The 19,848-nt window shown below is 53.8% G+C and overlaps 5 protein-coding genes across 5 annotated transcripts; 2 read left to right on the forward strand and 3 right to left on the reverse strand.

Annotated features, from left to right (window-relative positions):
- Positions 1 to 144: 144 nt before the first annotated feature.
- On the reverse strand, positions 145 to 3,592 carry UV8b_06680 (uncharacterized protein; the record flags this gene model as incomplete). Its single annotated transcript, XM_043144177.1, has 3 exons — positions 145 to 373; positions 445 to 3,460; positions 3,538 to 3,592. 3 exons carry the CDS (start codon positions 3,590 to 3,592, stop codon positions 145 to 147), a joined length of 3,300 nt encoding a protein of 1,099 aa, XP_043000112.1.
- Positions 3,593 to 4,619: 1,027 nt separating this feature from the next.
- Positions 4,620 to 6,836, forward strand: UV8b_06681 (uncharacterized protein; the record flags this gene model as incomplete). Its single annotated transcript, XM_043144178.1, has 5 exons — positions 4,620 to 4,690; positions 4,767 to 4,778; positions 4,850 to 4,939; positions 5,000 to 5,027; positions 5,082 to 6,836. 5 exons carry the CDS (start codon positions 4,620 to 4,622, stop codon positions 6,834 to 6,836), a joined length of 1,956 nt encoding a protein of 651 aa, XP_043000113.1.
- A 624-nt stretch (positions 6,837 to 7,460) lies between these two features.
- Positions 7,461 to 8,629, reverse strand: UV8b_06682 (uncharacterized protein; the record flags this gene model as incomplete). Its single annotated transcript, XM_043144179.1, has 3 exons — positions 7,461 to 8,196; positions 8,290 to 8,452; positions 8,536 to 8,629. The coding sequence occupies 3 exons, from the start codon at positions 8,627 to 8,629 to the stop codon at positions 7,461 to 7,463; spliced, it is 993 nt and encodes a 330-aa protein (XP_043000114.1).
- A 3,685-nt stretch (positions 8,630 to 12,314) lies between these two features.
- UV8b_06683 (uncharacterized protein) lies at positions 12,315 to 13,490 on the reverse strand (the record flags this gene model as incomplete). The annotated part of the gene is made up of 2 exons (XM_043144180.1): positions 12,315 to 13,068; positions 13,219 to 13,490. The coding sequence occupies 2 exons, from the start codon at positions 13,488 to 13,490 to the stop codon at positions 12,315 to 12,317; spliced, it is 1,026 nt and encodes a 341-aa protein (XP_043000115.1).
- Positions 13,491 to 16,584: 3,094 nt separating this feature from the next.
- UV8b_06684 (uncharacterized protein) lies at positions 16,585 to 19,574 on the forward strand (the record flags this gene model as incomplete). Its single annotated transcript, XM_043144181.1, has 4 exons — positions 16,585 to 16,937; positions 17,016 to 17,443; positions 17,518 to 17,606; positions 17,691 to 19,574. The coding sequence occupies 4 exons, from the start codon at positions 16,585 to 16,587 to the stop codon at positions 19,572 to 19,574; spliced, it is 2,754 nt and encodes a 917-aa protein (XP_043000116.1).
- Positions 19,575 to 19,848: the final 274 nt, after the last annotated feature.

Consider the following 19,848-nt stretch of genomic DNA (forward strand, 5'->3'; position numbering starts at 1 on the left):
GCAAGCATCCTCTCACCAGCTACACATGACAGATTGCGGAATCATGTTCAATGTAGAGCAAACGACCCCCCCCCCCTCGAGTGCTACCAAATAGAAAACAAACAAAAACAAAAAAACAAACACAACGGAAAAAGGCCGCCAACCCTAGGTGCCTCGGAACAAGAACTGCATATCCTCAGGGCTCAAGCTTTCCATGGCCTTGTCATCAGCATTGATGGTCGAGTGGATCATGCTTGTCTTCTTCTCCTGAATCAGCACCATGCGGCTCTCGACAGAGTCCTCGATGCACAGCCGCGTGATGACGCAAGGTCTGGTCTGTCCGATGCGATGACACCGATCGGCAGACTGCCATTCTGCAGCAGGATTCCACCACCTGCCGGTATATAGTGTTAGGCTAGCCTCGACAAAGGGCATGGGCCGTTGGGCCGGAACGATGCGACTTACGGATCAACTATAAAGACTCTGGATGCTTCGGTGAGGTTGAGGGCGACGCCGCCTGCCTTGAGGGACACGAGAAAGCATTCGACGTCGACATTGTTCATAAAGTGCTCGATGGACGCCTGGCGCTGGGCGGGGGTCATGCTTCCGTCGAGCATGACCGTGGTGATGCCGGCCCGACGCAGCCGCCATTCAATCAGCTGAAGCATGGTGGTGAACTGCGAGAATATGATGGATTTGTGCGAGGCATTGTCCGATCGCAGCTTGTGCAGTTCGTGGACGAGAAGTTCGATTTTGGACGACGAGGTCCAGTTCTCCATCTTGATCCGGTTGATGATGGAGTTCTTCTTGATCGAGCCTTCGTTCTGCTCGATTTCCGGCTGCTCCAGGTCTATCGACAATGGGATATGGCAGCTCGGGCAGTCGGGGCTGTCTGTGGATCGAACATAGCTGCAGACGCACGTGCGGCAAAAGTCGTGCTTGCAACGACTTCGAACCGTGTCCTCGGCTGGCTCGTCGCAGATGCAGCAAACCAGGACGTTTTGGCCCCCCTCTGCGTTTTTCTTGAGGATCAGATCCGGGTGGTCTGCAACCTGTCTCATCTGCATGATGAGACCGAATATGTTGGCGTAGTTGTTGAGCAGCACTCCCTGGGCAACATACGTGTCGAACTTGCGCTGTCCGTTGGTCATGATGCTGTTGGCAAAGTCGTTCTCTTCCTCGCCAAAGAACTGCCTGTCGACATAAATCTCCTTGACGGGCAGTTCCATGGAGTTGGTATGGTCCCTCTTGAGACGACGCAGCATGATTCGGTCCGTCATCAGCCGCAATTTGCGGAACGCTTCTCGCCCAGGGCCGAGATTGCCAAACTTTTGGATCGGGTTGAGAAGCTCCTGGTTGAAAACAGAGACGTGTTGCATTCCTGCATGAGCGCAACGAGAGCAGCGGCTGTCTTCACCCATGTTCCATTCGAGCGTCGAGCATGGGCATTGCTTGCACATGTACAGCGCAAAAGGCCTGATGTTGAGAAACCGAATCAAGGAGAAGAATTCTCCGATTCGGTTCTGCAGCGGAGTGCCTGTAAGGCACCAGCGGTAGTTCGTCTCCAATGCGAAGCACGCTTTGGCAGTCATGGTGCTTCGGGTCTTGATGCTGTGGGCTTCGTCCAAGATGATTCGATGAAATTTTATGGCATGGATGAGACTCTTTTCTTTGTAGATGCCGTCCTTCCGCTTGAAACCCTTTTCCTGTTTCCGGTACATGGACTCTAAGCTGTTATACGACATCATAATAACGTCGTACGCTTTGAGTTCCTTGACTGTGATAATCTTCGTCTTCTGGTTAGTGCCGTGGTAGACAAAGGTCTTCAAGGTGCCGTCGGTGTATGACTTCATCTCCGACTGCCACTGCATCAAGGCCACGGGTGGGACAAGAACGAGCGAGGGCTGCTTAGCCGGATAGTCTGACATGATGAGGGAAACGGCCTGAATGGTCTTGCCCAAGCCCATCTCATCACCGAGGAGTCCACCTTTCCACTGTTGCTTCTCCATTTCCTTCATCCATGCCAACCCTTCCAGCTGGAAGGGCTTCAGCTGCCGGGAGATTGTTTGTGGCTGTGGTGCCTGGCCGGCTTGAAGCACTGGCATCTTCTCAAGATCATCCCACATGGTTAGGATCTCAGGATGGTGAGTTTCTAGTCGGCCGCGTTCATTCTTGAGGCGCCGTTTGTTTCCGGGTCTATATGCTCGTCGTCGGGCTGAGAGTCTGCGGAGCGCCGCCAGGTCAACTTCGGCATCACTAGAGCTGGTAGACCCGATGCCAGCAGATACAGATGACACTGACACTGGTGAGGCTCCAGCAGCGAGATTAATAACCCCAACCGCATAATCGTCGTCAGCCTCCAAATCGATTTCTCCGTCGGAATCTCTGGCGACATCAGTCGCATGTGTGCCAAGACGACGCCTCTTCACAGAGGTTTTGGCGTCGGATCGGGTGGGTGCGCGTTTCCTGGCACTTCCCCTACTTTTTGCTGTTGTGCGCTTGGGCTTTGCAGGTTGCTTGCCCTTCTTTGCAGACAGAGGTTCATCATCTGATGATTGAAACTCTGACTCAGTCTCATCCGGTTCACCCACTTCAATTGGTTCTGAGTCGGAAACTACAAAAGAGTCCTCACTGGAGAAATCTGTAAGTTCAGAGCCATCGTACTCGAGAGCGGCTGCTGCCGCAATTTCGGCATCCGGGTCAATATCAGACGGCGGAGGATCTTCAGAATCAGGTACGATCCGATCTCTCTTAGCCGGCGGATCTAGTTGTACTGAAGAGCAACCTGAGGCTCTGCCTCGTTTGGAAGCGGAGCGTGTCGGAGGAGGGCTGAGAGAGGTGTCGGATACGGCGCCCCGGTTACTTCTGCGCATAGAGGCGGCTTGTAGTAATGGCGCATCTTCAATTCTAGCATACTCTTCTGCCTGCAGCCTCCGAGCGGTCTTGACATCCCTATTTGTGTCCAGCGAGAAATCATCAACATCGCTATCCGAATCAGCAATCTCGTTTGGCGTGTTTCTTTTGCTCTGATTTAACGAGTAAATGCTGTTTCTCAATGCACGATCATCGTCATAATCGCCGACGCGAATCTTGGCAGGAAGTTGCACTTCAAAAGACGCACTAGGCTTAGAAGATGTAGACAAGGCAGACCCGTTGGCAAGCAACGGTGTGGGAACCTTGCTGGTAGCTGCCGTGGAGTACTCATCATCAGAGGAGCGGTTTTGAGGTGTAGAAGTAGAGGAAACGGACATGCTGCTCACGGCCAAACTCCTCGTAGTACGTTGTTGTTTGCTTGAGTTGAGAGCAGGTGAGGAGGGGGCAGAAGATGCGTTGCTTGTCAGAAGCGAGGCACGAGATGGTCTGCCTCTTGGTCGTTTAACCGGCGTAGTCGATTCACTAGGGACTACGAGGGCATCTGAATTTGTAGGGTTGGACGATGCGAGTCTGGTCCGCCGAATGCCATTGTGTTCAGAAAGTCCAGCTGTTTGCATATCCGGGATTAGACTTTTCCCCAACGTAACGTAACGCCCATGGCTTGTATCGTTGGCAAGGGCTTACCGATGTCTTCCAATAAACCTGCACCCCTTGGAGTAGACCGGCGTCCAGGAGCCATTACGGCTACTCAGCTCAATGTCAAAATAATGCAAGAAACAAGCGATGTCGGATGAGCCGGTGATGTCTCTCAGCCGGAGTTGCGTGTTTCGGGAGCTGAAAGCGTTGTCAAGTGTATTTTAGGAATGACCAAGGATGCTTCAAAGGAAGTGACAGCATGCGCAGGGAGCCAAAGAAGATGCAATGCAAACGAAAATGAAAAAAAAAAACCAAAACAAAGCCGTAAATGCTGGGAAGTGACCACAGGCTTGAAAGGCGAGGCGAATCAATGATTCCTGCTGGAGGAGTAATGCAGACGAGAGGGACGTATGGGTGAAAGATTTCGACGGGTGACTGATAATCTCCCAATAAATCATCGAAGCCTGCTCCACCAAAGCAACATGAACAGCATTGGGATGCAAGGGATCAAAACTTGCCACTGCAAAATTTGGAGGGCGTGATACTGTCCTCCTCCCTCAGCGCACCAGATTCACTGTGCCTGCAGGCAAGATACGCCACCCGCGTTGCTGACTGAACACGAAAGCACGTGCCAAGGGGCGGCGGCATTAAAAGACAGTGAGTACTTCAGAGCATCTACTGTGCGAGTCATTCCTCTGTGGTGCCTGGCTCCTGTTTCCTTGTGAACTGGCACAGTACGAAGTCGTAAGCGTTTTTAGTCAAGTCTGCCACCTTGTATGACCACCGTGCAAATTCCGTGAATTGGTAAAAGTTGAGATGCGATGTATCATTGTTCATGCGCACTCTTGTACCAACGACCCGAAGCCATGAGATTCCTTAATACCTTCACTTTTGGTTCTTTACTTCTCGTGCTCTATGACCCTCCCTATTCTCCCCAAAACTACGGAGTATAGGCAGGTACCCAAGGTGCCTGGAATACTCCGCACTGGTCCGCTCTTACGCCTGATTCAGAGTCAGGGACTAGGTACTCCATACTTCGTAATCTGTACACCGTGGCTGAGTGGGTCACAGTGGGCCCATCAACTGCCAGGCACAGTACGGAGTAGAGATTCACGTTCACGTCCTCCGACATGGTTTGCTTCACCCTTGTACCTGCCAACAGACAGCATAAAATCCTGACCAAACGGTTCCCGCAATCTTCGTAATTTCCTCATCTTGAACCGGATTGATATACTTAAGACGAGAATCTTCTTCAGTTGTCCTGGGCCCCCCCAAAGTACATCACTTATGTAAGTTCGTTCCCACCAGAAAGTCCGTCCTTGAACTGGAGCGACGTAAAGGCCTGATTATTCATACACAGGTCTCGCAGACGCCTGCCTAGGGGTCAAAATGTGCACCAGCTCGGAAATCAGGGCGAATCTTCGAGGCCGAGCAGAAATATCACCGGGCCGTAAGAGCCAGCCATAAATCTCCGTTGCCTATGTGTATTCAGGCTGACTTTTCAGTCCAGTCAATCTGCATTGACCGACTTCCTCGCTGTAAGATGAAGTCAACCTAATCCTGGACAGAGATGTGTCTGACCTTTAAGTTAGTCACACAATATCTCAGCTCGTCGAATTCTTGACGATGCGGATCTGAGGCGCCAACAGGCGTCCACTAACAATCGCGCGAATGGAGAGGACGGCGTCATTGAAGTCGAAGCTACCGTTACCGAGTCCCGCACCAGAAAAAGACGGCGAACAAGTCCCAATTGTGCCGCTGATGAGTCCAAACTAAAGAAAAAGCAGGAGGCGAAAGCCATTGAAAAAATCAAAGCTAGCAAAGCCTATAAGAAACGCAAGAAGCATGCTGCTGATGATGATGACGATGATGATGACGATGAAATCGCCCGTGCTATTTTTGAATCTCGCCATGCACCACTTCCTGGGCAGATGGAAAATTGCGCCATTTGCGACAAGAGGTTTACGGTAACGCCGTACTCGGTTTCTGGACCTGAAGGGGGTCTGTTGTGCGCCCCGTGTGGCCGGGAGGTGGCAAGGGAACGCCAGGGCTCTCAACCAAAGAAGAGGCCGAAGAAGCAGGCGGGTGGAGTTGGTTCCCGCCGGAGCATACAAAGTCGCATCCTGGACGGTGATGTTGGCACAAAAAGCTTGGCTACTCTTTGTGTACAAACTCTGGCCAAGAATGTCGACATGGCCGAAAGTTTGGGCGATTTGCCTGAGCACCTTATCGACAAGATTGCGCGAATCTTTTCGAAAAGAAGACTTTTGCGGCCCGAAACACTGCCGTTGTTTGCCCAGCCGAGTACGGAAAGCATAAATATCTACGACGGCGCGAAGCTTGGCGATCGAGACTACGTCAGTATTTTTCAGGTCGCGCCGAACCTACGTCGGTTCAAGGCTCGTGCGGCTATTCAATTCAAAGACGAAGTCATGGACTACCTTCTATCTCGCGACATAGCTTTGGAGAGCTTCTATCTGCATGGAGCCAATTTGCTCAGCGAGGAGAAGTGGCATGAGTTCTTCATGAAAAAGGGACAGTCACTCACGGGTGTGCAGGTTTATTACACAGACAAGCATTTTGGGGATGACACGATTGACATCATGGCGACCTACACACCGAATCTTCGGCGGCTCAAAGTAGAAAACAACCAGAAAATGACGAGCAAAGGTGTAGAGTCGATGGGCGGTCTGTCCTCCCTCGAGCACCTCGGTCTGCAACTGCAAAACTCACCCTCACCCACGGCGATCAACGGGGCTCTTTCAAAAATTGGCCCCAAGCTCAAGACGCTCTCGTTGAAGATTGTTCCTGATGCCGACGATTCTGTCCTGCAAACGATTCACGAATCATGTTCCTCTCTGACGAAACTCCGCATCACGGAGAGTGAGAAAATGACAGATCGAGGCTTTGTCGACCTGTTCACAAACTGGCGCAATCCTCCCCTTGGTCTCGTGGACCTGCAAAAGTGCCGATATATCGACGCTACTCACCCACGCACAAACGATGATGGAGTCGGTCTCTGTGGCGAAGGTTTCAAAGCTTTAATGGCTCATTCCGGGCGGCATCTCGTGGACTTGAATGTTCACGCGTGCCGGCATATATCACAGCAAGCGTTTGAAGACGCTTTCAACGAAAAGGCTCATTACCCGGAATTGAAGCGCCTCGAGATTAGCTTTTGCGAAGAGGTCACGGATTTCATTTTGGGATCCATCTTCCGGGCCTGCCCAAAGATCAAAGAGGTCAACGTTTTTGGGTGCATGAAAGTTAAAGAAGTCCGGGTCCCAAGAGGTGTGATTCTCGTGGGGGTGCCCAATGCCCAAGGTATGATTACGGAGGGCATAGACTGAACACTTGTGTCATCAATTGAACTACCTAGTCACCCGGCACGATGGGCTGTAGTTGTACTCTAGCCGCTGCGAAGTATATTAGAGGATTTTTAAAAAGCTACTCATGTACTACCCAGGATGGCTAGGTCATTACACTCTTAGGGAAGCGGACACGATGGTCTTGTTGTGTAACGAAGGTTGTAGTAATGGTTGGTATGGTTGGTATGGAATGAACTTAAGGAACTCAAGGATTGGCAGATCACAAGTAACTGAAGGGCGTCAAGAATTGATCGCATTGCCGCCAAATATATGGAAAACGAAATGCAAAGAGAAATCAGACAACGAAAAAGAGCCCCAACTCCGCGCGATGACCAGGTAAAACTCGCTATATCTCCACCGGGGAAAAAAAAAAAAAAAAAAAAAAAAAAAAGAGAGAGAGGGAGAGAGGGGAAGAAAGCGAAAACAGGAGACGTAGGCTGCCGTGACTCGCCCGCGGTGATGACAATGTCCCCATTTAATGTTGAGTATTCTGATGCTCGGACGAGACACGATACTTTTATCTCGTTTCATGCTTAAAGGCTACATTCCCCCGCATCGTCCTCTTGATAGCAGCTTTCATGCAGATGATCTCGACCATTATCAGCTCTACTTGGTCAGATCCTGATCCTTCTGGCTCCACGCGTTGAGGCGCTGCTCGAGTTCCTCATCTGAAGGATCGCCCCGTTTCCACTTGAGCGGGAAGCCGGTGCAGGCGGAAACGTATGTCAGATAATGGAGGTGCGCAACGACGTCGAGACCAAAAGTGCCGCCGTTGCAGGCGGTGTTTGCGATTCCCATGCACTTCTGGACCTGGCCGATGGGATAGTCGTTTTGCGCATCCTGGCCGTTTGCCAGCCAGTACTCGGGGGAGAGGTGTCTGTAACCGAAGAAGATGGGGGGCAGGCGGGGGACAGGGTCGTTGTCGTGGGTGACGCGCCACTGGCCCCCCGGCTGGCTGGTCATCCAGTTGGCAAAGTCCTCGTTGCCGACGCGAGGCGCGCCGTACGTGTAGAGATCGACCGACAGGCCCTGCTGCCGGAGGTAGGCGGCGCCGAGGGTGGCCACAGCACCGCCGAGAGAGTGGCCGGTCGCCACGACGCGGAATCCGGGATTCTGGCCAAGGGCGGCGGTGATGGCCAGGCTGGCGGCGTCCTGAATCTCCTTCCAGCTCTCGGCGAAGCCGGTGTGGACTCTGCAGTTTCCGGCAAAGTCGCAGGCTTGCCAGGCAAAGATCAAGTCTGTGATGAAGTTGCGGATGTTGTTGCTCCCGCGGACGGACAGGACGATCTCCTGGCGGGCATTGTCTACCGCCACGTAGGCCCCTATTCCTGTGAACTGGCCGCTGAGGTGGGGGAGATGCAAGTCAACACCAAGGCTCGAGACGATGGTGATGGTGATGATGATGTGTGGTTGGGGGCGGACCAAGGGCACTCACACAAAGGAGGCGACGACGGTTGGCTGATCCTGCTGAACAAGGGGACATGCGGAATTCTGGCAGACGATGGGTTGGCCAGGGGGCGTGTTGAAGTTGCAGTATGCCGCAGCGGCGTGTTGCACATAGAATTTGAGACTGCTATAATCCTGTACCGAGATGTCATCTGTCAAGCCGCTCCGTCTCAGTTAGTGACTGTACAGCTTCGGGGAAGGGGGCCATAACGGCGAGGGATGGCATAAGCCCAACCTCTTTGCTCGATCAATGCTGCGTACTCGTCCACAGGGGTAATGGGAGAAGCCGCTACCAGAGCTGCAAATGCGAGGAGAGACTGCAAGAACATTTTCCGCGTTGTAGGTACAAGACCGAGATGGCAAACACTCATCAACAAGGACGCGAGCCGCAGTGAAATGGGTCGTCACCGGGTTGAAGCTCTGCCAACGGCTTCTTTCGATGTCCTGTTGCAGAGCATGGCCGAGACGTTCAAGGAGGAAGCCTTGCGCATCTTATACCTGGAGCTGTTCTCCGGGCATGTGAGAAGAAGAAAAGGCATCGCCAGCTTCTTACTCAGCTAGCTATTGCTTCAACGTGGGAAATCATGTTCCCCTTGACTCTCATCTTGCCGCGGCGCATAAACGAATTACACTCCGCTTCATGCCCTTCCCTTTTCCAGCCCCAGCCCCAGACCCGGCCTGGGCGGGATAGTCGGCAAAGGAAGGAAGCCACATCAGTGCTCTGGTTCCCGCCCCCCATTCTTTCCCCACGATTTTAGGCGCTGGCTCTTCGGGCTAACGGCAGTCAGGGAATGACAAGCCATTCTCTGTAGAGAAGGTGAATAAGGGTGTATGAGGGGGGGCTTCGGTCCACGGCATCATTTCTCCGGGCCAGAAACGCAGGACACACTAGTGAAGAGTCGGTGGGTTGCGTTTAGAGGTCTCGAGGTCGACGGCCCCGGGAAACGTTTCCCCATTCGGCGATGGGCAAGGTGTCATGACAGGTTTTGGTCGGGACCAGGAACCCTATTTGGTAATTCGGTCCGTTTAGCCGTTCTGGCAAGTCCGAAGAGTGTCTTGCTTTGGACGACTTGACGACGTGCGTGCCGTGCCATCCAGCCAGAAACCAGAGCACACCAAGCATATTCGTTGGGCTGCGCCGGCTCCAGCCATGGAGACTCGTGGATGGGATTGGCGCGGGTTCCTTGCAGGGATACAAGCCCGATCAAATCAGTTGCAGGGACTCGTTTTCCCAGTGCAACTGTGCTCCGTGCCAGAAGGAGAGAAAATCACAGCAGGCCCTTGTGCGGAAGCGCGTTCAAGCAGAGAATAAAGCTTTGGTTTGCTCGTCCGAAGCACAATGCCTGGCTGACTTGGAAAGAGGTCTTGCAGCATAGCTGCTCGAATATATTGGACTGGCAAATCGGAGTAGATTGACAAGGGAGGAAATGGAAGAAACCGAGGGCCGTACGCAACGTGATGGGATAGTAGATCATGCGGGTTCGTCTGGTGTGGTGGCACACGGCACCCACCCGCCCCTAGCGCCAAGGAACCCGTGTCCGAAAAGACGCTGTTCGAGCGTTGTATTCGAGCTCTGATCAAGGAACACTGCCTCGCTGCCTGCTGGGCTTTCTATGCTTTGCTGTGCTTGCTGGGGGGAGATGGTAACAGCTCGAGAGGAAGTCGCAACACCAGTTGACATTTTCCAGTAGCATGCTCAGGCGGGTCCCCCCCCCCCCCCACGTCCTGAACTCTTGCCGTCGGAATGGAAGCGCGCGCATCTTTGCAACGATGGTTAGCGTTGACGGTTCTGCAACCGCCTTCCTGGGATATCTGGGATATAGGATAACTATGCCGACTTACCTTTCCCGCATGAAGAAAAGACAAGGGCACTTAGACCAGGGGGGCTTTCGTGCGGGGGGGGGCGGGTGCCAGGCGGGAGCGAACCAGAACTCCTCCATCCGCGATTTTTGTGGGCTGCCCAACCCGGTGCCAAGGGTGCAAGGGGCTTCCTCAAAAGTGCCCTTGCAGTCAGCTGATCTTGCCCAAAGCCCACCTTCCAACGTCACCTGCATAAGCCACATTTGCTCGTTTGGGCGTTGCGGAGGCCCACAAACGAGATTCAATCGGGCGTTATTCAAACGAAACAGAACAAAACCAATAGCGCGTTCGGTTTCTGGACTGCACCACCCAGACCAGACCAGACCCAAGAAAAGGGTTGCATACAGTACATGCTCATCTGTTGTCTCGTTGGGCGAGCGACCGTCGACCACCCTCGGAGTCGTTGCTAGTGCCTTTCGCTGCAGCTCGCTGATGCAACGTTGGACAACAAAACGCTCCATGTCTGGTCCGGGAAATAGTAATTCGGAGAAAGAGCCGTCAGAGGAGGCGCAGCGCACAGTTGGGGACGACCAAGGGCCCAGGCCTGAAGGGGGGTTGCACGTCGAAAACTATCATGTCGGGGGTCCAGCTCCGAATCAGGACCTGGAACCAGCCTGGTTGTCAACCGCGAAAACCATACAACGTCAGCAGCTGGTACAATGCATGGTCTTCGCGACGCAGGTGCACCAAGGTGTGGCTGTGGCATGGCAGAAAGTTCTAATTTTCATCACAGCCTATTCCGTAGTTTCACCCCAGCCTCATTGACCTCACCGGACGCCACAGACGCCAGGCTGTAGCCTCTGGGCCCCTGATGAGCCGCAAACCCATCCCCCCCCCCTCCTCCCCCGCTCCCCCCCCGGGTCCTTATCCATGCTATGTACTTTCGTATCGACGTTATTCCAGTTCTTTTGGCCCTCCAGTAAGGGCGGACGCTTAATTGGTACGACTCACATGGGTCTGGGGCATCTTCTTTTTTTGCTTCGGCAATTTCCCAAGCGGCCATTCGTGCCCTGGCTACTCGGGTCTTACTGCCAGGCGCCCCCAATGTAGCGGTCTCACGCAAAGGTCATGATGACTGGCATGAATTGTCGCTGCCCCGGCCCCTGGGCTCAATCTCAGATTCTCGGATTCAACTGGACCATTGTCGCAGGCCTGTCCCTGCTGGCTGAATGCTCAATACCCCCCATGTGCCTGAGTCCATGTCACGCAGGCGACAGCCCCTTTCCGCCTCACTGCACAGGGTAATTCTACGGTATCAAGCGCGACCGACTCGTCCGTCTGACCCTCTCATCCAGCATCCGTTCCGTCGCGACTTTCATCCCTGGAGGGGCTGCTTCGTTTTTGTCTTCCCTTTATCATTCTGCTGCGCTACTGCACTTATTGCGTTGCATGTGCACATGCAACTACCTGGTCGCTCGTCTACGCGTGCTCGCCTAGTTTATTGTCTAGTCAACACCGCATTTCCATTTCCGGCAGGAACAAAGCATCCAAACACGACGTGTGCCGAGCTCCCGAAGTCGACAATGTAAAAAGAAAAGTTGGGTTGGTTTGTGACCCTGTCCGAATTGTCTCCTTGACCGGACTTGGACCCAGTCACTCGGAAGCTCTGCTGTGAAGCTTTTCATTGCCAAAACGCCGCGTAGGAATGCTCCGTATTGATTCGACCATTCTATACTCAGTTGCGACTCAAACGAATACAGACAATCCCGCCGATATGCACAGAGGAAAAAAGGTAATGATACAAGAAGCAAGTGATGCCCCAGCCTCGTGGCGTCGAATGCAGGGTGGCATTGATGGGATTGGAGCTATGTAGCACTTGAGCGTCTCCGCGGTGAAGCTAGCGCCTGTCCCCACAGAAGCCCAAGCCCCAGACGCCAACAGGCATTGATGACAGCACCGGAAGTCGAGGAACCAGCTCTTCAAGGTATCGACCGGGCTAGGGCGTCTCAAGTCGATTGAGGGAAGGCGGGAGCGGATTTTCGAAGTCCCCATGTCAACGGTATCAAAGTCCACCCTCCAGCGGGAAAACCAGTCGTCACGGGGGCGCTCAAGTATATACTCTACGAGGAAAATATGCGACGAGGGACGAGGGACGAGGGACGAGGGGGAAAACTTGAGTCGAACTCGTGTTGGCGAATGGCAATCCGAGGCACGCTAGGAAATAATGACGCCAGGCTCGATATGCACGGTTTCGTTGATGAGGGGCATGCACTTGAACAGCTCGTTGTAGTCGTTAAGACACTGGCTTCGAGCCTCGATGTGTCCAGGTCTGGTACTGATTCCGTTCGCTGGGACAAAGCTGACGTAGGCGTCTTTACCCTTGACAAGCAGAGGGCCCTCTCCTGTCAACAAGGAGACGAGGTAATTCATGGCGATATCTTCACAGTTGAAATGTTGGTCGACATAGGCCCGGATCCTTTTGGGAATCTCGTCCTGGGAAGAGTAGTAATCCATGAAGGATATGTGCGCAAAGGCGAGACCAGACAGTATCAGGTTGTAGTAGTCCTGCCCTTGGTCGGCGGAGCAAAAGGAGTACTTCCACCGGCCATTCGCCTCCTGCACGGCGCAGCGGGTGAAGCCCCCGGTCATTCGCCGCCGCCCAAACTTGCGCCACGCCTGAAACACAAACTCCAGGTCCTTGGGCTTGTAATGAATGTCGTCATCCGACAAGAAGATGGCTTGGGTTTCGTACGCGGGGTCCGGCCACAGCTTCTGGTTCAGGCTGTTCTCCGGGGACTGCCTGTAGCGCACGGGCACGCCGTGCCTGGATTTGAAATTCCCCGGCGGCGGGCTTTCCACGTCGTTCCAGACGACGACAACTTCGGCAAGCGAGGGGATTTCCTCGTCCAGCAAAGCGCGCAGCGTCTCGTTGAGCTCTTTCGGCCGTCGGTAGGTCTGCATGGCGATGCTGCAAGAACCCAAGTGGGGCAACCAACCACACGTGGACAGAGCAAAGCAAGGTCAGCACCCCAGTACCAAACGTTTTTAAAATAAGTATAAAAAAAAAAAAGGTAGCAGCCAAGCTTGGGGGGGGTGATGCTGGACACGCATAGCATACGTGAACTTGTCATCGCGCAAATGCCGATACCTGAGCTGCGATTCCTCCCATATCTGGTCGGAGCCAGTAAACGCCCCACACTTGGGGATGGGGGACGTCTTGAAAGCAGATGCCGCGGCAGCATCCGAGAATCGTTGGCGCTGATGTCTTTCGGTGGCAAAGAAGGACAAGGCAAGGACGACGCCGGCCGAGAGACTGAAGACGAAAGCCCACGCGGCAACGCGCTTGAAAAAGCGAGCGTTGACCGCGCCGAGAGGTTTGGACGTTTCCATGGCTCGGCGCAGCGCTGTGGCTGTGGGCTGCTGCAGTTGCTCGTTGCAGTTGCTTATTGTAGTTGCTTGTCGCTGCTGCTTGTTGCTCAAGTGGGGCGGGTTTGCTGCCGACAAGTTCAGACTCCCGACTTGTCTCCTCCTGAGCAAAGACGATGCTATACTGATTGCGGATTGTCAATGAGAGTAGGAGACTGGAGCAATCTGGCTTCTCTGGCCTCCCCGTTGGAGCAAACAACGGGCAGCCGCGCCTCGATGCGGCTGAAGAAGCCCATTCCTTCCTGATCTTTCTTCGTGTCACGGAACCCCACATATCTCATTTACCAGACAGGAACTGACAGGACGCTACGGCCGCTGACAGACAGCCTGTGACAGTTGCCCTCGGGGCGGCGGGGGGCCCACTTTGAAGACGCTTTGTCGCTAAACAGGTCAGCCGTCGTGAATCGGCCGGCTGGCCCCATTGCGCCGGCGGTCTCGGACCTGGCGACAGCGTTCCGTCTGTTCTCAATCGTTGGGCGGCTCAAATCACTGCGAGGTCTAGCACCACAGTAAGTGTGTGTTTTTGCTGCGTCTTGACCTTACAGAGCCGACGAGCGGCTGAGGGTGACTGGCGCGCCATGACATGACGCCTTTGGTGGTACCTGTGGCCAGCGCACCCACCCCTTGACTTGCGGGTCGTTTTCCCCGGGAGATCGGCAACGTCACCAAGCAAGGTGTCTCGGTACTCCCCGTATAAAGAGTGGACTCGGGAGGAACCAATAGAGCTAGTGCTAGCTGCAAGGCAGGCTCCAGGTCTTGAACCTGTCTGGTACATTCAATGTTGCTTTCGACTCTAGTAGCCGTGACATCATAGGTAGCCTGGCGATTCTAATTAATGCGCTGCGCCTTCCTAGTCCCTTTGCCGCTTATTTTTATGGCTCGATTGATTCCATGCCCTCGTATAATGCAATGCCATGAATACGGAGATTCAATATTATCTCATAAACTCTGTAAATCTGTCGGTGTGGTAGGTTTGAAACCTGGGGCCTGCAGCCTGCAGCCTGCTGTTTCGTACCTCTTTTGCTGGTGGAACCTACGAGGTAGGTTCCTGGTAGAGAGAGGCACCTAAGTCGAACCCCCTCTTCTTCATGTGCTGGATGGAGATTTGGCCTGCAAATGCACGGTAACCCGCAAGAAGGACCGGCCTGACCAGTAATTTCAAGGTGCCAGCGTTTAATGCTCCCGATCATTCATTTTACGTACGGTACGGCTGGGCTAAGCTCGGGTTTTATGGTGAGCCTTTTTTGCATTATAAATCACGGATCCTCTGACCACGACGTGGGATAGCGCGCAAGGGGCTACTTGCTCTCGAGGCAGTGAAGCACATTCTAATCCACCGAGTCTACAGTCGTGGCTCGAATCAAAGAACCGGCCTGTTGGTTCCATGCCCATGGTAGATCCGTACAGAGCCTGTATACGTACATACCTGGAGCCCGTACGGGCTGGAGGTGGCCCTAGGGCCTACAAAGCATCAGGACAGGGACAGTCTTTGTGCGTTTCGCGCTCGCAAGGACATGGCGGGGGTTGTTGCATGATTTGCATTCATCAAATTCAAGCCAACTCTGATGCATGTGATCAAATGTTTTCGCGGCAGACTGTCGCAGGCAATAGGCGCAAAGCCGCGTTCCGAAGCAATGCGCGCGGAGAGACGGGGTCTCCAGTTGACCGACCAGTCGTACCAGACAGCATGCATGACTGCTGATGTCTGGTCTTGATTCAGTAAATGATGTCGCTGCTGCTGCTGTTTGCTGTTGCTTTGCTGGTTACATTAGGTACAGTACATGTAGGATGCCGTCAGCGTCGCCCTCCATGCCAGAGCCCCTAGCTAAATTAGGTAGTGCTGGTTTGACGCACCTGCCAGATCAAGCTAGTGGACCAATCGCAGCTGCCGGGCATCGGGTATCAAAGGTACGAGCTCCCAGCCGTGTGGAAACAGCAGTTGCCGGATGCGCAAAACGCTACATCCCAATGCTGCGCAGAGTGAGTAGCTGTCAGCGGTCAGCTTGGTGACAGCGGTCATGGATCCCGACAAGAAGCCACGCCTGTAAATACAATCGAAGCTGACATCACCCTTGCGATGAAATAACCGTCGCCCCCCCGTGCCATCTGTATGTTGCTCCGTACCCCGTATCCAGGGTGAAGGTGGGGTGGGTCCCACGGCTTGTGCCTGTGGCGCTGTGCATAATGTGTGTCATTCCGCCGCCGGACCGTCCGTCACCTGCCACTGGGTCAGGGGACCACGCGGAACAGCTGCCACCGTTGGGGGCGGAATTGACTGTTTCAACTACGGAGTATTCCAGAGTATTCCACACTGCTTGCTTGTCTTCTTCGTTCAGCTGCAACGACTTGTCAAAGCCGCGCTTGCTTGCCTATTCCTTTGTAGCGGTACGCACTAATAGCAGCGATTTATCCTTGGCACCAGGTAGATGACTTGGGTTCCGTTTTAGCGTCAATGTAATATAAATAACGTTCCAGTCACTATGCGTTTCAGGTAGCGCTTCCTCATGAGCCGGCTGCCGGGGCGTTCTTGCCTTGGTTAACACTAGGTACCTACCTACCTGAGGTAACTACCTACCAGACAGTTGGCAGGTGCACACCAGACCACATGCAGCTTCCGCCAGCCGAGGCAGGCACGTGTAGTGCCACAAACCGGACCGCACCCGTCCGCCAGCAGAACTGGAGCTGACGCTGTAGCGTCACTGGACTTGGCTTGCTGTGAGCCACCAATGACCAACAGGTATCAAATTCAAGTTCCCCGAGTGTCCTTATTCCCATCCGGCACAACGTGCGCACATCGGCAAGTTCTGGCTTTTATGTGCCAGGCCAGTCCTCGTCGCATTGCCTTTCTGCGTCAGCCTAGTCCGTCTTACATCACACTTGGCCATCTCCAAGCTCACCACAGCTTCTGCAACGATGACGAGTTAAACTTTTGCCTTTGCGCTGCGACACCCTCGACCTGATTCTCTTTCCCCCGTCTGAATCGTGACCGGAACTTCGGCGATCAAAGTTTCAATACTAAAAAAATACCTCCTCGACGGCCCTGGGTTCAACTGAAGAAATGGCATGCATCATCCTGAGCAAGGCAGCTTTCCTGGCTGCCTTGTCCCTTGTTGTGATGGGTAGTCCAACACCAGACGTGACGTCGCAAAGGGCAAGTGTGCAAGGCGGCTACTACGTGCCGGCATACTATCCGGCCCCGTACGGTGGTTGGGTTCAAGACTGGCAAGAAAGCTATCGCAAGGGTAGGGAGCTCGTCAACTCGATGACCTTGGCGGAAAAGACCAACATCACAGCTGGCAGTGGCATCTTCATGGGTCAGTTTTGCACTTGGAGCGTCCCGTCCCGTCTTGCCCTCGGAATGGAAGGTAATGCTGCTTCGAAACTTGCCGCTGACATTGTTGGACAGGGTACGTTTCTCTCGTCTCATCACACGGCTTGGCTCCTCAACTTGAACTGATTAGCAAATGCTCCAGACTAACATGCACGTAGGCGATGCAATGGCAACACAGGCTCTGCTCTTCGGCTGGGATTCCCACAACTCTGCCTCAACGATGCTCACAATGGCATACGGCAGGCCGACCATGTAACTGTATTCCCAGACGGCATCACTACTGGCGCAACGTTTGATAAGACGCTCATGTACCGACGCGGAGTTGCCATTGGCCAAGAAGCTCGAGGAAAAGGTGTCAACGTCTTGCTTGGGCCAACCGTTGGCCCAATCGGCAGGAAGCCCAAGGGTGGTCGATCCTGGGAGGCTTTCGGAGCGGACCCATCCCTGCAAGCCGTAGGTGCTCGGGAGACTATCAGAGGAATTCAGGAACAAGGTGTTATTGCGACCATCAAGCACTTCATTGGCAACGAGCAAGAGATGTACCGCATGTATAATCCCTTTCAATCGGCGTACAGCTCAAACATAGGTGCGCTCCATCCTGTCCATCATCATCAATGTCATGGATATAATTGCCGTGCTAAACGCTTGGCAACTCCACAGATGATCGCGTTCTACATGAGCTATACATGTGGCCATTCGCCGAGGGTATCCGAGCCGGAGTTGGCTCCGTCATGATGGCGTACAATGCTGTAAGTTGTGTGCCAAAAATTGCGCACTTTTGGAGTCTACATGACTTTTTCTTTCTTGGTGAGCAAATCAACTAATCGCCCTAGGTCAACGGTACTGCTTGCAGCCAACACCCATATCTAATAAATGGATTGCTCAAGGACGAGCTTGGTTTTCAAGGATTCGTCCAATCCGACTGGCTCGCTCACATGTCCGGCGTCGCATCTGCCCTTGCGGGTCTCGACTTGAGTATGCCTGGCGACACCCAAGTCCCCCTGCTCGGGAATTCTTATTGGATGTATGAACTCTCCAGGTCTGTTCTCAACGGCTCCGTTCCCACGGATCGACTGAATGACATGGCTACCCGCATCGTGGCTGCTTGGTACCAGATGGGCCAGGACAAGAATTTCCCCAAGACCAACTTCGATACCAATACCAAGAAGAAAGAGGGCCTTCTCTACCCCGCTGCCTGGCCGGACTCGCCCAAGGGTGTCGTCAATGAGTTTGTCGAGGTACAGGCAAATCACGACGTGATTGCTCGCCAGGTCGCCCAGGACGCCGTTACACTGCTTAAAAACTCTGGCAATCTGCTGCCCATCAGCACCTCTCAGCGACTCGCGGTATTCGGCACTGGAGCCCAGACCAACCCCAAGGGTGCAAACGCCTGTCCGGACCGAAAGTGCAACACAGGCACGCTTGGGCAAGGCTGGGGATCTGGTACTGTTGACTACATGTATTTGGATGACCCCATCTCAGCCCTGAGGGCTCGAGCCGGACATATCGCGTTCTACAATACTGATACACTTCCCCCAAAACTGGAGACGCCGGAGGATGGTGACGTTGCCATAGTCTTCGTCACCTCGGATTCTGGGGAGAACACGTATACAGTAGAGGGAAATCATGGCGATAGAGACGCATCGGGACTTTTTGCGTGGCACAACGGGGACAAGTTGTTGCAAGACGTCGCTGCGAAATACAAGAACGTCGTGGTCGTGATTCACACCGTCGGACCAATCATCCTGGAGAGGTGGATTAATCTTCCCTCGGTCAGGTCTGTGCTTGTTGCTCACCTACCTGGCCAAGAAGCCGGAAGGTCGTTGGCTGAAGTTCTCTTTGGAGACGTCTCCCCCAGCGGCCATCTCCCCTACTCGATCACGAAGAAGGAAGAGGATATGCCGGAGAGTGTTACCAAGCTAACCAGCTTCGAATTTCTCAACCAAGCTCAAGACACGTATAGCGAGGGTCTGTATATCGATTATCGGTGGCTCGGCCAAAAGGGTATCGAGCCTCGGTACGCTTTCGGACATGGCCTCAGCTACACAACCTTTTCATATTGCGACGCAAAGATTCGAAAAGTCGCACAAATGAGCAAAACCCCGCCAGCGCGGGAGCCAAAGTCTGGCATCTTGGATTACGCGCAAGCGGTTCCCGGCGCCAGCGAGGCCGTTGCGCCAAAGGGTTTCCACAGGGTCTGGCGCTACATCTACTCTTGGCTCAGCGAGTCGGACGCCAAGGCCGCCGCCGCCGACGCCGGCAAAAAGAAGTACCCTTATCCGCCTGGCTACTCTACGGAACAGAAGCCAGGACCCCGCGCTGGCGGTGGCCAGGGTGGCAATCCTGCGTTGTGGGATACCGCTTACACGATGACCGTGACGGTCAAGAACACCGGATCCAAGCACTCCGGCAAAGCTTCTGCGCAGGCCTACCTTCAATTTCCCAGAGACGTCGGTTACGACACGCCCGTGCTCCAGTTGCGCGATTTTGAAAAGACGGAGACGTTGGCTCCGGGGCAGAGCACGACGGTCGAGTTGCATCTGACAAGGAAGGATCTTAGCGTGTGGGATGTAGAGCTGCAGGACTGGGTCATCCCCGCGGTTGATGGAGCGTACAATGTGTGGATCGGGGCTGCTAGCGACGATCTCAGGGTGTCTTGCCACGCTGCCAGCTTGAAGTGTGACAATGTGATCAAGGGACTGGGCACTTGCGGGTAGCTGGCCATTTTTGAGTTCCCCGAACATGCAAGACCCCCATGAAATAAATCCATCAGCCTGTTTCCTGTTTTCTAATTCCGACCTTTTGTGTATGGTGCCTTTTTCGGTAAAATAGCCTGTTTTTTTCAGAAGGGATGTAGCCGGCGTCCTCTTGTACATTTCTGGGACTCTTGACTATTCCACTCGCTAGTAGCACATGAGGAATTTTTTTTCCCGGTCCAAAGCGAACTCTGCCTGATGCCATGGCGAGCAAGACACATCGCGGCCAGCAGCC

The sequence above is a fragment of the Ustilaginoidea virens genome, chromosome 5 (assembly GCF_000687475.1).
Source record: "Ustilaginoidea virens chromosome 5, complete sequence".
Taxonomy (NCBI): domain Eukaryota; kingdom Fungi; phylum Ascomycota; class Sordariomycetes; order Hypocreales; family Clavicipitaceae; genus Ustilaginoidea; species Ustilaginoidea virens.